Below are 13,815 nucleotides of genomic sequence, written 5' to 3'. Positions count from 1 at the left end.
TTTTTTTTTTTTTTTTTTTTTTTTTTTGCAATATTTTTTACTCATAGGTTAGATTTGAATGAAATTTTTAGGAAAAAAAATAGAAACACTATATATATTAATAAAAATAATTATAATTTTAGTAATTTATTTCGAAAATATTTTTGAATTTTTAAAAATTTTGTTAATATTTTAAATTTTTTTAAAAAAATTAAAAAAAAAAAGATGGAAATAGCAGTAATAGATTAGGGAAGAAGAAACCCGCCGGCCAGCTTCGGAGTCGGGTTGAAACCGGATCCGAAACTCGTCCAGATGCACGCACTAGCCTGCTCACGGTTCTACCCAATTGCCTGCCCGTCTCTCGACCCGTCAACCCTCCAGCCCAACTCGCATGATTACCTAGAAGTTGCGGCCCAAACGAAGACGCGGCCCATTACCAGACGCCAGTCGCGACCCGTGTATCGACCCGATTTGCAGCTGCGCGTGCCGAGCCTCTCCTAGTACACAGCTTGCGTGCAGCTCAGTTGAGCCGATCCATCCATCGGTCGGCTCGCGTGGCTCTAGCGACTCGGCTTGGATGGCTTACCCGGCTCAAGTTGGACTTTTTGGAGGCAATCAAGATGAGTGGCTCATCCACTCTTTCACCCATTAAGCTAGAGAATTATTCAAGATCTTAGGTTGACTCCGATTTCAAGGATAGTTTCAAGCTAACACCAAGGATAAGATAGTAATTTTGGTCTAGGTCAATCAAGTAAGTGGCTCTATTGTTTGTTAGACGAACACGGTGATCATGGGTTTATAAGTGAGGAATACTAACTCCATTGGTGTGAGGCCTTTTGGGAAGCCCAAAGCAAAGCCATGAGAGCTTATGCTCAAAGTGGACAATATCATACCATTGTGGAGAGTCGTGTTCGTCTAACATGGTATCAGAGCCATGCCCTAAACTTAGCCATGCCAATAGATTGGCAAATCCTTAAATGTCGAACAAAGGACTCCAAAAGGAGTCAAGCCTCCTCGAAGGTACGAAGGCAGTGAAAAATGACTAAGACTCCAAAGGAGTCGAGCCTCGATTAAGGGGAGGCGTGCTTTGTTCGAGGGGAGGTGTTGGATGATGAAAGTCTCACATCGGCTAATTTAGGGAATGATCATGGGTTTATAAGTGAGGAATACTAACTCCATTGGTGTGAGGCCTTTTGGGAAGCCCAAAGCAAAGCCATGAGAGCTTATGCTCAAAGTGGACAATATCATACCATTGTGGAGAGTCGTGTTCGTCTAACATTGTTAACTTGGTTGGCCGAATTGTACGACACATGTCTCATGGCCCTTGTGCATGTCATGATCATAATTATTATGCTATGCTATGTTATATTATACGATGCTATGTCGTGTTATGCTATATTATGCTATAATGTAATTGTACTATGTCGTGGAATCATATTAAAGATATTGATAATCTATGATGCATAAACCTTTATACACCACATCATGTAAATTATGTTAAGAATAAAAGATAGGACAAGAATTATGTATACATGTTTCATAAGCTCGTTATTTTATTAATGAATAAATATTTGACTTGCATTACAAACCTATGCTATGATTTTAAGTTATGGGGTCCTCATGGGTCTAGCCTACCAACGCTTTAGCTCATTCTCACGAGTATTAGCCCATGGGCCTAGAGGGTACGCGTACAAGCCCGAGTAATGGATTCGTGTGTGTGCGTGAGCTATATATAGAAAAGTAGTATGGAAATAGATAACGGCAAGAAAACTAAAAAGCGACGAGGATTCATCGTTGTCCCTTGGAGTTCTCCTCTTCTCATTTTTTGAAGTCCTCTCAATCTCACTTTCTTGACGACATTATATAATCTTTTTTTGATAACCTCATTTCACTAATATCAAAATAGGTCGAGATTTTAAAATAACAGTATATCACATACCACGATACCTCACAATTTATTCTCAAACTTCTAGACTCCCAAAGATTCAACCCGTTTAGAAGAGAAACGAAAACATATTAGATTATTTCACGAGACAAGTTTCAAAATAGACCATTAAAAGACTTTGTAAAAATAATTGTGAATTATAATTATTTGAAATACTTTATTAAATATTGACAGAACAATTCATTTCTCAGCTCTATTGCGCGATTTGCGACGATGATTGATTTCATCCATTCTTGATTTTACATATCACAATCGTGTCCAATTTGTCTTAATTTTCAATCCATGAACACGAAGAAAAAGAGAACTATTGGATTTCGTCATAATTAATTTATGATCATACTATAAAATCTAGTGTATGTTACTTTTTTTTTTCTTTTTTAATAAAGGTTGTTCGAGTTGATTTATGTGGGTTTGACCAAGTTGTTGGTTATGATTTAAAATTATTTGGGTTGGGTTCGACCTAGTTCCCTTAGTGAACTTGGACTTGTTTGACTTTTGGCTCATTCTACTACCTAGCCCAACCTCAATTGGTCAAAGGTATCTTATAAAGTGATTCGAACTCGCTTGAAAATAGTATTTCTACTCTACAGGATTTCTTGAAATAAAAAAAAAAATAAAAAATAAAAAAAAGTAACCCTCATAAGTTACCTTAACTCAAGCACAAGGTTAAATTCAAACCATGGTTAGTTTCATGAAGTTGATTATAAATAAAGGGGGGGGTCTTCTTAGTGTCTTCTTCCCCTTCCTCAAAACCCTAAAATCCATAATTTTTTATTTTGGGTTTAAAAACTAAAAACTTCCCATCTTCGAACCCATCTTTTTCGAAGAACCCCATAAAAATACCCTTAAAAAAGGGGGGGAAATGGCCAAATGAGAGAGAAAAACAAGCCAAATCTAGTGAGAAGCTTTAAAGGATGTGGAGGGCGGTAGAGTAGTGGTAGTAGTAGTAGTAGTAGAAGTCGTAGTAGAAGAAGACACTGTTGCGTAGAAAACGCTCCCTTCCAAAACAATCATATTACTAACTGGTACGTTTTTTTCTCTCTTTTTCTCTTCCAATCACCATTAAAAATGGCGGTATATTCTTCATTTTCGTCTACATTTCTCTGTATTTCTTCATAATCTTTGAATTCTAGCCTCTCATGGTCAATGATGCATTCACCTTCGCTTTCTCTCTCTCTCTTTTGTGTAATGACATTTAAATTTATCTGCAAATATGACGCTATTGGCGGGATGGATGAATATTTAACTTTTTGATTTTGAAAACGCCTTAGATCAATTTCGTTTTCCCGCCAAAACTCTGATCGTCTTACCCAATCGCTGATTCTCAACGTGTGTTCTTTTTCATCCATTTGATTTGTTTATGGTCTTCGTAGCTTAGTGTGGTTTTGTTTTGTCTCGCGAAAATGGAACCAGGGTGTTTGCGTTTGATTTTTAGGGTTTGAGTTCCGATTGATGGCAGGATCTTGGATGATAGCTGATTGTTCTGAATTAGATTACGAAGGTGCTGCGAAGAAGATTGAACGAAGCGGGTATTTGTTAGATTTTGGATTCATTTTAATAGGTTGTGAACTTTGGGATGTTACGAGAATTGAAACAAGTCTGCTGAGTTCATTAAACTCAGTAAGAGATTCTCGATTAGTAGAAGGGAGCTGAGTTCATGAGTAGAGCTACCGATTAGGAATTGCTGTATGAAAAATCAGCAAAAGGAGTGGTAGTGTCTCGCAATGGTTGAGAATTGGGCTGAAACCAAAAGGAAACGGCAGTCATGTTGTCAGATGAGTTCATGAATTATGTTGCCTTTGATGAAAATTCAATTTCAGATTTTTCCAAGAGAATACTCGCTATGAAGAGTGATAAGATGAAGAGTGGGGATGTATTTCCTCGCAGAAGCAAGAAACTCAAGGATATTAATCATTGCAACAATGAAAATGAGGATATAAAAATTATTGATCTACGTTTAGTCAAGGAACCGAATTTTACCCCGGAGAGAAAGGAGGAACCATTGTTGGGATTGCTTAATTGGCTTAAAGGGATTGCAAGAAACCCGTGTGATCCTTCAGTATGTTCATTACCCGAAAAGTCGAAATGGAAATCATATGGAAATGAAGAGATTTGGAAACAAGTTTTGCTGGTTCGAGAGAAAATGTTTGTGAAACGACAAGTTGATTCAAGTAGCGAACAATCTCTGGTGCAGGTACTTGTTTATATTACGTCTTTGTCCATATATAGTTGTCGACCCACATGAAAGGTTAATAACAAAACTGTCTATATCTGTGCTCGTATGAAGTTCTGTGCGTTCTGATTGTTTCATGATAAAGTTGATTGTGGTAATTTTCAGGCTGCTTTAATCCTCTATTGTTCTTCATATCATTTTGATTAGTATATGTTTACATCTTAAACAATGTTCTGTTAGTTGTAAACTGCAAAGATCCTCATTGTGAAAGTCAATATGGAGCTAAGACTTAATCTTAAATGTATCATTGATAGTGTTATGAGCCTCTTTAGTTTTTAGGAACTTTTGCAGTGTCCTTGTGTGTATACAAAGCTGAGGAAATCCTTCTTATCAATTCTGAATAAGATTTATCTCCTTGTGAAGATACTTTGAGTATTAGCTGCTTAGAACTGTGGTTCCTTTATTAAGAAGAAGATGGAACTATTTAATATATTGATTTCATTTATCTTAGTTCTGTTGGCTTCATCGGCTATTTTCGATTTTTGATCTGCACCAAGGGTGTGTTTGGAGATGTCCTTAAAAGTATAAAAAATGCCTTGAGAACACTTTTTAGGTTGGTTGATGATAGCAATGTTATGATGATTGAGATCTCACTTCAGTTGGAGAGGGGAACAAATCATTCTTTGTAAGGGTTAGAAATCCTCTCCCCAATAGATCCTATGTTGGTTGGAGAGGGGAACGAAACATTTTTTTATAAGAGTGTGGGAACCTCTCTATAGTAGAGGCCTTTTTAAAACCTTGAAGGAAAAACCCAAAGATGATAATATTTGTCAACAGCGGTGGGCTTGAAATGTTTCAAATGGTATTAGAGCGGGACACTGAGCAGTGTGTTAGCGAAGATACTGGGTCTTGAAGGGGATAGATTGTGAGATCCCATGTCGGTTGAGAGGGAACAAAACATTCTTTATAAAGGTATGAAATTCTCTCCTTAGCAAACGGTTTAAACAGGGAGGGTGAGGAAGAGGAAGTGAGAAGTTGGGCATTATTAGAGCTTGAGAGTGATATCAAGGTGGGAGGGGTCTCAAGTACCTCCAGACACTTTTTAAAATGGTAAGATTTTCCGAAAAAGGAAATACATCATCTTGACCAAATAAAACATCAAACTATAACTATAAATGGCTAAATTAATAAAACTACCTTTAACTTTGCACTTTATCTTAAAAAAATATCCTTAAATTTTCAAAAGTTTCAATAATAACCTTAAATTTCAAAAAACATCTAAACAATACTCTTAAAACTTAAAAAAAAACATCTAAACAATACTCTTAAACTAAAAAAAAGTTCAAAAATACCTTTACCATTAATTTTTTATGGAAATTATTAATACTGGTTACAAAAATATCCTTAAAACTTCCAATAGTTTCTTCAAAACCCTTCAAACTTTTTTAAAAACTAAAAAATACTTTTATTGGTAGTATATAGACCGAAACCATTAATACCACATCACAATAATACTCATGAACTATCAAAGGTAACGTTAATACCCTTAAGCTGTATGTAGGCAGAAATTGTTTATTTGTCCCTCCGATTTTTTTCTTATTTCTCTCTTTTTTTTCTTTAATACTCTCTTAATTCCCTTATTTCATTCTTTAATATTTATAATCTTTCCAATTAGTCTTTTTTTTTTTTCTCTTCTTAAGTATTAAAACTTCAAATAGAAAGGAGCATTTCCAAACATACCTTTTATTAATTTCAATACATAATTTGTGTTCAAAGTTGTTTCTTTTCCAACTCTAAATTATGAAAATAAAAAATAAATAAATAAAAAGAGGCTATTTGGGGTGTAGATATACATACCCCAATAATAAAAAGAAAATTAATTTTTTTTTTAAAAATGGAAGGATATAAATGTTACTTTTGAATGTTTACTAATATCTTTGAATTGTGATAAGTTCTGTCTATGCAGTGGTAATGGTAGTTTTTTTCTAAAAATTTAAGGATATAAATGTTACTTTTGAATGTTTATGGGTATCTATGAATCGTGATACGTTCTGTCCATGCATTGGTTATGGTAAAGTATTTTTGAGACAAAATACAAAATTTTATGGGTATTTTTATTAATTTAGCCTTTAGATATGGAACTCTATGTACTTGTTTACCAAAAATCATAAATTGGTGATTAAATCATTATATTATTTCTATTTTGGTTTTTAAACTCAGAAATTTCTGTTTTTATCCTTGTTAATTTTGGCAGTGTATTTAAGTTAAGTCTCAGGTGATATTTGTAGGCATAATACTAAATTTGATAGATACACAATACATACCTTTTGTGTCATGTAGGAGTTGTATTGCATACATCATAGAAATTAAGATATTTGAATTAATTTGATTACTTTTCTGTTCACCTCATCCTCCCTATTTGCAGAGAAATCAGAGGATGCATCCTTGTATGTACGACAACGATACGGTTCCGATTTACAATCTTAGGAAGAGATTAAGCTTTGAGAAGAAGGATCTTTCTCAAGAACCTGTCTCTAAAACAAGTGATTCCTCACCTACAGATTCATCAGATGATTACAAGCCCGTTCCTCTGGGGTCAGATTACCAAACTCAAGTACCAGAATGGAATGGCGTGATATCCGAAAGTGATTTAAAGTGGTTGGGAACTCAAGATTGGCCCTTGAAGAAAGTAAGGAATCGATATCTAGTTGAACGGGATCCCATTGGGAGAGGAAGGCGAGATCCTTGTGGGTGCTTCGACGCCAACTCGGTTGGTTGTGTCAAATTTCATGTTACTGAGAAAAGACACAAAGTGAAGCTGGAGTTGGGCGATGCGTTCCTCCAATGGAGATTTGATAAGATGGGGGAAGATGTTACGTTTTCATGGACTGCTGATGATGAGAAAAAGTTTGAGGACATCGTGACTTCGAACCCTCCGTCCCTCGGGATATCTTTTTGGGATGAGATCATTGAGTCATTTCCTTCTAGGAGCAAGGCGGATCTTGTTTGCTACTACTATAATGTCTTTCTTTTACGTCGTAGAGGACACCAAAATCGGGTTACACCAAATGAAATCGATAGTGATGAAGAGTCGGAATCTGGAATTGTAACCAATGGACTTCTAAACCAAGTGCATAATTCATCCGACTCCATTTTCTACTCTCCCAAGAAGCCACGGTAAGCTTGAGACATCGCTCAAAAATGATTTTTTGACGAGTACCGATGTTGATTCTGATTTGGAAATATGCATTTTTTGATAAATAATTTTAGTCGAGTGGGGAAGGGAAATTTTTTTGTGACCTTACATGGAAAGGTGCAGTTGTAGCCTGTGAAAAATGGTAGCTAAGGGGACGGGGGACGAGGACGTCGTGATTTACCGAGTCATTGTTACGAAAACAAGCTGAATTTTGAGGCTCGAGCAATTTTGATTTTGGGTTATGCTGCTCCATTTCGATCAAATTTAAGGGTTGATGAATTGTTTTGCCCGCTTTTGCCTACTAGAAATGAGAAGGATATTGGTCACAAGGCTCTCTTAAGCGAGACAAATAGATTGAAGAGATGTTATTTTGTTCGATCCAAAAGTTTCATCCATGTATATTTGTTTAGTCACGTTGACATGAAAAAAGCGTACCATGGTCATGGTTGGTCATGGTTAAAATTAAGCTTTGAATAGTTAATAGTTCATAATAGCTCTGATTTGTCAATTATAGTTCATAATAACTCTGATTTGTCAATTGATCTTTGTCTTTGCCATCCTCGTTTCAAAATTCTTTGTTGAAAATTTGGTGGTGTGCTCTGTCTTTGCCCTCCCGTATTAGAGTTATCTCGGTTGCATTTTGTTTAGGTGTCAACATTTTATTTAGGTAGAAGGTGATAAATTGATAAATTAATTCGGAGTTGATCTATTAGTCTAAATAGTTATTCTTAAGGTTCTTATTGCCGAGATCAAACCATTAGTGTTTGGTTAAGTAAATTCTATAAAAGTAAACTAGAATTTAATTAAAATAGGAAAATAAGATACGACTAAAAACTAATCTTTAAATTTTAAATAATATGATACTAAATAAAAATTGAAAATTTAAAAATTAAATAAACACATCTCAATAAAAATGGATTTTTTTTTTTTTTTTTAAGTGATGGTAAATATTCTTACAATATTATAAAATTTTAAGCAATACAAAATCAACTAAACATTCATGGAACATAAGATTGGATAAAATTTTATTCTTCACACCGGAAACGAGTGGATTCAGCTTCAGCTGTATCTCGAGCTTTAGTCAACTGAGACGGGTTGCATGTTCTCAGCTTCTTTCCTCAGTTCTTGGAACAGCACAGATGACAAATATCTCTCCCCAAAACTTGGATGAATTGTCTGAAAACGCACCCAAATTAACAATTTTTTCCAACTCTTTTGTCGACCTCGATTCGATCATCTTTACAGAAACACTTTAGAGATTGTTTAAGAAAGTACAACTTTTCTTACCACAATAAGTTTGCCTTTGTTTTCGGGTAATCTCGCAAGCCTGAGCGCAGCGACCGTATTGGCCCCGGACGATATCCCGACCTGAACAAACAACAAAAATGAAGCTCAAATCTTAAACCAAAAGGGAGAGGAAGATGATTCTGTAAGATAAAAGGTAAAAAAAGGTTGGTGTTTGTTCTTTTACCATTAGTCCTTCCTTCACAGCCAGTTCCCTAGCCATATTTACAGCATCTTCACTGCTTACCTGGCAAGTAAATTTGTTTGAGAATATGTAAATTTGTAATCTAATCTTTAGGAGGTAAAAAAATATGTGAAGGTAAAAACTTACTTCAAGAACTTTATCCATTACATCCATATCCAATATATCTGGCTTGAATCCAACCCCATTCCCTGTAATATGATGAGGACCTAATCCAATTCACAACACCAGGCCCCATTAGTTTTCTGTAACCACTGAGGTAGCAATCAAAGAAGATTGATGGGAGCTATCAAGAATCTGCTATTAACCTATCACAAAAGTTTTAGAACATGCACGCGTTGAGAATCCCATCTTAGAAAAAATGGAGAGACTTTACAATTTGTAACCGTCCAAGCCCACCGCTAGTAGATATTGTCCTCTTTGGGCTTTCCATTTGGCTTCCCCTCAAGGTTTTAAAACCAATATGGGATCTCACAATTCTCCAACCAATATGGGATCTCACAATCCACCCCCCTTGGGGCCTAGCGTCCTCATTGGCACACCACCCAGTGTCTAGATCTGATGCGATTTGTAACAGCCAAAACCCACTGTTAGTAGATATTGTCCTCTTTGAGCTTTCTCTTTAGGACTTCCCCTCGAGGTTTTAAAATACGTCTGCAAGGGATAGGTTTCCACATCCTTATAAGAAATGTTTCGTTCTCCACTCCAACCAATGTGGGATCTCACAATCCATCCTCCTTGGGGTCCAGTGTCCTCGTCGCCACACTACCCAGTAATTTGAGTTTTTCCTTATGGGCTTCCCCTCAAAGTTTTAAAACGTGTCTGCTAGAGAGAGGTTTCCACACCCCTTATAAGGAATGTTTCGTTCTCTTCTCCAACCAAGGTGAGATCACATCTCATTTTGTTATGAGTTTTTAGTCAAGATATTTCTTCACAAACAAGTTTGATATATTTCACTCTCAAATATCTTATTTTTAACCTATTTCATGCCCGATACATTATCCAAAACTAAAACATCCAAGCAGGGCATTCTAATCATACCTGGTTTACCACCATTCAGTACATTACTTTCAGCAGGCTCCACTCCATAAATCTTCAGTAAAGAGACAGAATATGAACCATTGGTCTAATCCATGTTCTAACGAAGCAAAAGTTCATAACATAATCACAAACCTTAACATTGGGATTTCGAGATTTCAGGTACTGTCCCACTCCAGAGACAGTCCCTCCACTGCCTATTCCCATTACAAAAATGTCAACTTGTCCATTTGTGTCCTCCCATATCTCAGGGCCAGTCGTATCAAAATGCACCTGTTTGATCATTTTTTTTAAAAAAAACCATCTTCAGGGCAATCATATATCTACCAACGACATCTTTCGATCGAGCGAGGTATCTAGTTTTTGAAGAACTGCATAGAAATTAACTAAGAAAAATGGATTTTAATTAGGAACCTGAGTATTGGCAGGGTTTGAGAACTGTTGGAGCATGAAGCCATCAGGTGTTGATTCCAAAAGATCATAAGCTTTTTTGACAGTACCTCCCATGCCTTTAGTAGGGTCAGTGACAATCAACTCAGCTCCAAATGCTCTCATTGTAACTCTTCTTTCCAAGCTTGTATAAGAAGGCATGGTCAGAACCATTTTGTAGCCTTTCATGGTAGCCATAAAGGCCATACTAATTCCCATGTTTCCCGACGTTGGCTCGATCAAAGTCGTCTACACATCGTAAACCCGAGTTTCAAAAGAGCAGAAAAGAAGATTTTGTCAAAAGTGTTCCAAGCAGCCTAAGAGTTGATCAAGCTGACCTTTCCAGGAGTAATCAAACCTTTCTTTTCGGCATCGGCGATCATCGCGAAAGCCGGTCTAATGATGATGAAAGAAAACATAACAGATTACAAAATGAATGAGAACAGAAAGAATTGTAAGAAGAGAGTGGGAGTACCTGTCTTTGATGCTGGAAGTAGGCTGCATCATTTCTTGCTTCACAGCTACATAACCTCCACACCCCTCAGTGACTTTGTTAAGATATACAATTGGAGTTTTCCCAATCAGCTGAAAATAATATAAACATTAATCTTTTAATTTTTTTAAAAAAATTACTCTTTTCCTTTCTCCAACTTCCTTGTATCAATATTATTTATTAATTTATGGGCATAAATTAATTAAACATGAAGCATATAATAGTGGGATTACGTAGAAAATATAATACATTTCGAAATCAATTGACTTCATTTTATTTTTAGACAAATCCAACAAATTTTCAAAAAATAAATAATATGTTGTGTTATTAAACATATATTTTCTTATTTGATTTTGGTTAAATTTAATTTATGTATTTTAAAATATTTAATTTAATTTTTAAAAACAATATCCCTATAAACACTCACCAGAAACCAGAAGCCAACAATTAAAATATTAAGAATTAAATAAAATAAAATTTTCTCTAGTGATTCGTGTCCTCATCATAAAAAATAAATTCCTTACTTTTTCCCTTCCCAAAAAAAATAAATAAAAATAAATAAACCCTTTTGGCAACTAATTTCAAGTTTTATTATTATTATTATTATTATTATTATTAGGTCTTTGTATTTTCCAATTAAAAGGTATTTTTGGATTTTTAAATGTAATTTCCAAAATATTTTATTTTATTTTTCAAAAATAATTATTTTAGTCTCTAGCTTCCTATATATATGCTAAATTAATTATAAATATTTTCTTAATTTTATATTTTATTTAAAAAATAATTTTGGAGTTTCAAAATTTTAATAATACCCTTAAATTTAAAATATCATTAAACTTTTAAAAATAACTAAAAAATATCTTGGAATACTCTATTTTTAAACAAAGTATTTAAATTAATTTAGCTTATTATTATGTTTTATAGAATCCCTTTTAAACTATAGTTAATAAGACTCTTTTTTATAATTATCCAATTTCAATGACTATTTTATTTTTTTTATGTATTTTAAAAAAATAAAAATAAAATAAATAATTATACAAAACAACGTGGGGGGGAAAAATGCTGTACACGAATTTGTTACCCCGCTCTTTCTGAGCAACCCTAAAAATTTCACAGAAATTATTTTATTTTCTTAAGAAAATTATTTTTTCATCCAAATCTTCTCATTCCTGATTGCTATCAGAAAAATCCAAAACTGAAGAACGAAGAAATGGAGAAAGCATAATCGAAGTTCATCGGAAGCGTATAGAAAGACAAGAATCGGAATCGGAAGGGATCGAGAAACTCACATGAGCAGCATCTCGTCTGATGCTTGTTCCAGGAAGATCCTTCGGCAGATCTCTGAGTCTCTGAGCAAAAGAAGAAGAATCTTGAACCGTTTGAGTGGAGAATAGTTTCCTCATCGACGAACAAGCGCCGGATGAAATCGCCGCCCTCTGCTTCATCAAACTCCTCGACGCGGCACTCGCCATTGATGTGGATTACTGGAATCTGCTTCTTTGAGAAATTGGAAGAAATAGAGACCTAGAGAGATGGAAAATTACAGAGAGGATATGAAATTAGAGGAAGAATTTGGGAGTGATGGTCGCCAATGGCTTCTCCCGCCTTTTGTACTTGATATCCTTCCTTTGGCTCTCATTTGCCACCTCTGCATTACCTTATTTATTTATTATTATTCTACTCGTATTTGAAAAGTTCGAAATACCATTTTTTTTTAACATTAAAATGGTACTTTTTATTTATACAATTATTTATAAAACTAAAAAATAGAGCCGCCGATCCAGTAGCCCAAGTTGCAACAAGTGCTCGGTGTCATTATATTAATAAAAAATAGCTCGGGATATGTTAACAAATTAGTTTATTACACAAACGATTGTCGAGACCAACTTAAGAATAGATTTACCATCCAACCATACCATACTTTACATTTAAAATTATTACTAAAATTAAGAATATTTAATATTTCTAACCGATATACATGTTTGAATTTTATTACATTTTGATTATTAATGTAATATATATATAGTAGATAAGTATGGTTCTTTTTAATAATTAAAAAAAAAACCCGACCACTCAATCCAATCAACCTAAAAATAAAAGCAATGGATGGGTTGGGTTGTGAATTTTATTTGGTTTGTTCGGGTCACAAATCCAATCACCCTAAAATTTTGGCTTAATCTAAAAGATTTCCTCAACCCAACCTGTGTAACATGAGATTGAAGTATAAGTTCGGTTCTTGAATTCATTCTTAACTTTTTTTTATTTTGTGTATGATAAATCACTCGACCGAAGAATTTTTTATAAATGACTAATTGTACCCTTTCTCGAAATACTTATAAATATTTAGAGACAGGTTTCTAACAAATAAAATATTAATTATATTTCTCAAATATTAATAGGTAATTTTTTCACTCGACCAAAAAAAATATAATTATTTATTTTTACAAAATTAATGTTTATTATTGGGGATGGATTTTTTTTATTATTATATTTATTCCGAGTAATTTTTACTTTTAAAAAATTATAATGATAAATTAAATAATATTTTAAAATTTAATAGAAGGTTGAATATAATTTCTAAATTCAAATTTCAAAGAAAATTTAAAATGCATCTTTCTTAATATAAAGTTTCAATTTTTATACATTATGGTTCATGTTGAAATCTTTAACTATAGGTTATAATTTTATCCTTTTTAAAAATTTTGGTAAATTAAGAAGATAAAATTTATAAATAATATTTTCATAAATAGATAAAATATAATATAAGAACAAAACTTATAAAATGACGTTTTAAAATAATAATAATATAATATTGATAGAGAATTATTGAAAGGAATCTTTGCGGTGGGAGATACATGCACGGGAAAAGTGGACCCCACGGGGATTGTGCTGAATTTACACGTGGCCGCTGTCCCTCCATTTTAGTTGTTTTGTCGTCTTGTTATTGTTCTAATCAAATCTTAAATCGACACGTGTGGATTTTCCCGGTTTTTCAATAAATAATAAATTATATTAAAAATGAATAAAATATTGATGCTGATGGGAATTTCAAAAATAAATTTTAGAAATAATTTTT

General features: G+C 33.9%; 2 protein-coding genes across 3 annotated transcripts; one reads left to right on the top strand and one right to left on the bottom strand.

The window, feature by feature from the left end:
* The first annotated feature begins 2,671 nt into the window (after positions 1 to 2,671).
* On the top strand, positions 2,672 to 7,549 carry LOC111499270 (AT-rich interactive domain-containing protein 1-like). 2 transcript variants are annotated; one of them, XM_023150820.1, is made up of 4 exons: positions 2,672 to 2,949; positions 3,384 to 4,118; positions 6,523 to 7,274; positions 7,417 to 7,549. In XM_023150820.1, the coding sequence occupies exons 2-4, from the start codon at positions 3,690 to 3,692 to the stop codon at positions 7,427 to 7,429; spliced, it is 1,194 nt and encodes a 397-aa protein (XP_023006588.1). In that variant the 5' UTR covers positions 2,672 to 2,949; positions 3,384 to 3,689; the 3' UTR covers positions 7,430 to 7,549. The 2 variants fall into 2 exon arrangements, with proteins under 2 accessions (XP_023006588.1, XP_023006589.1); XM_023150821.1 differs by having other exon boundaries at positions 3,338 to 4,118.
* Positions 7,550 to 8,208: 659 nt separating this feature from the next.
* LOC111499275 (bifunctional L-3-cyanoalanine synthase/cysteine synthase 1, mitochondrial) lies at positions 8,209 to 12,370 on the bottom strand. Its single transcript, XM_023150826.1, has 10 exons — positions 12,029 to 12,370; positions 10,722 to 10,831; positions 10,585 to 10,642; positions 10,232 to 10,495; positions 9,953 to 10,090; positions 9,821 to 9,872; positions 8,909 to 8,988; positions 8,765 to 8,824; positions 8,581 to 8,661; positions 8,209 to 8,469 (listed from the first exon to the last, which is right to left on the bottom strand). The coding sequence occupies exons 1-10, from the start codon at positions 12,209 to 12,211 to the stop codon at positions 8,371 to 8,373; spliced, it is 1,125 nt and encodes a 374-aa protein (XP_023006594.1). The 5' UTR covers positions 12,212 to 12,370; the 3' UTR covers positions 8,209 to 8,370.
* Between the last annotated feature and the right edge of the window lie 1,445 nt (positions 12,371 to 13,815).

This window comes from Cucurbita maxima, unplaced genomic scaffold (assembly GCF_002738345.1).
Source record: "Cucurbita maxima cultivar Rimu unplaced genomic scaffold, Cmax_1.0 Cma_Scf00026, whole genome shotgun sequence".
Lineage (NCBI taxonomy): Eukaryota > Viridiplantae > Streptophyta > Magnoliopsida > Cucurbitales > Cucurbitaceae > Cucurbita > Cucurbita maxima.
Note: the sequence above shows the minus strand (reverse complement) of the source record. Positions and strands in the feature narration are given on the sequence as shown.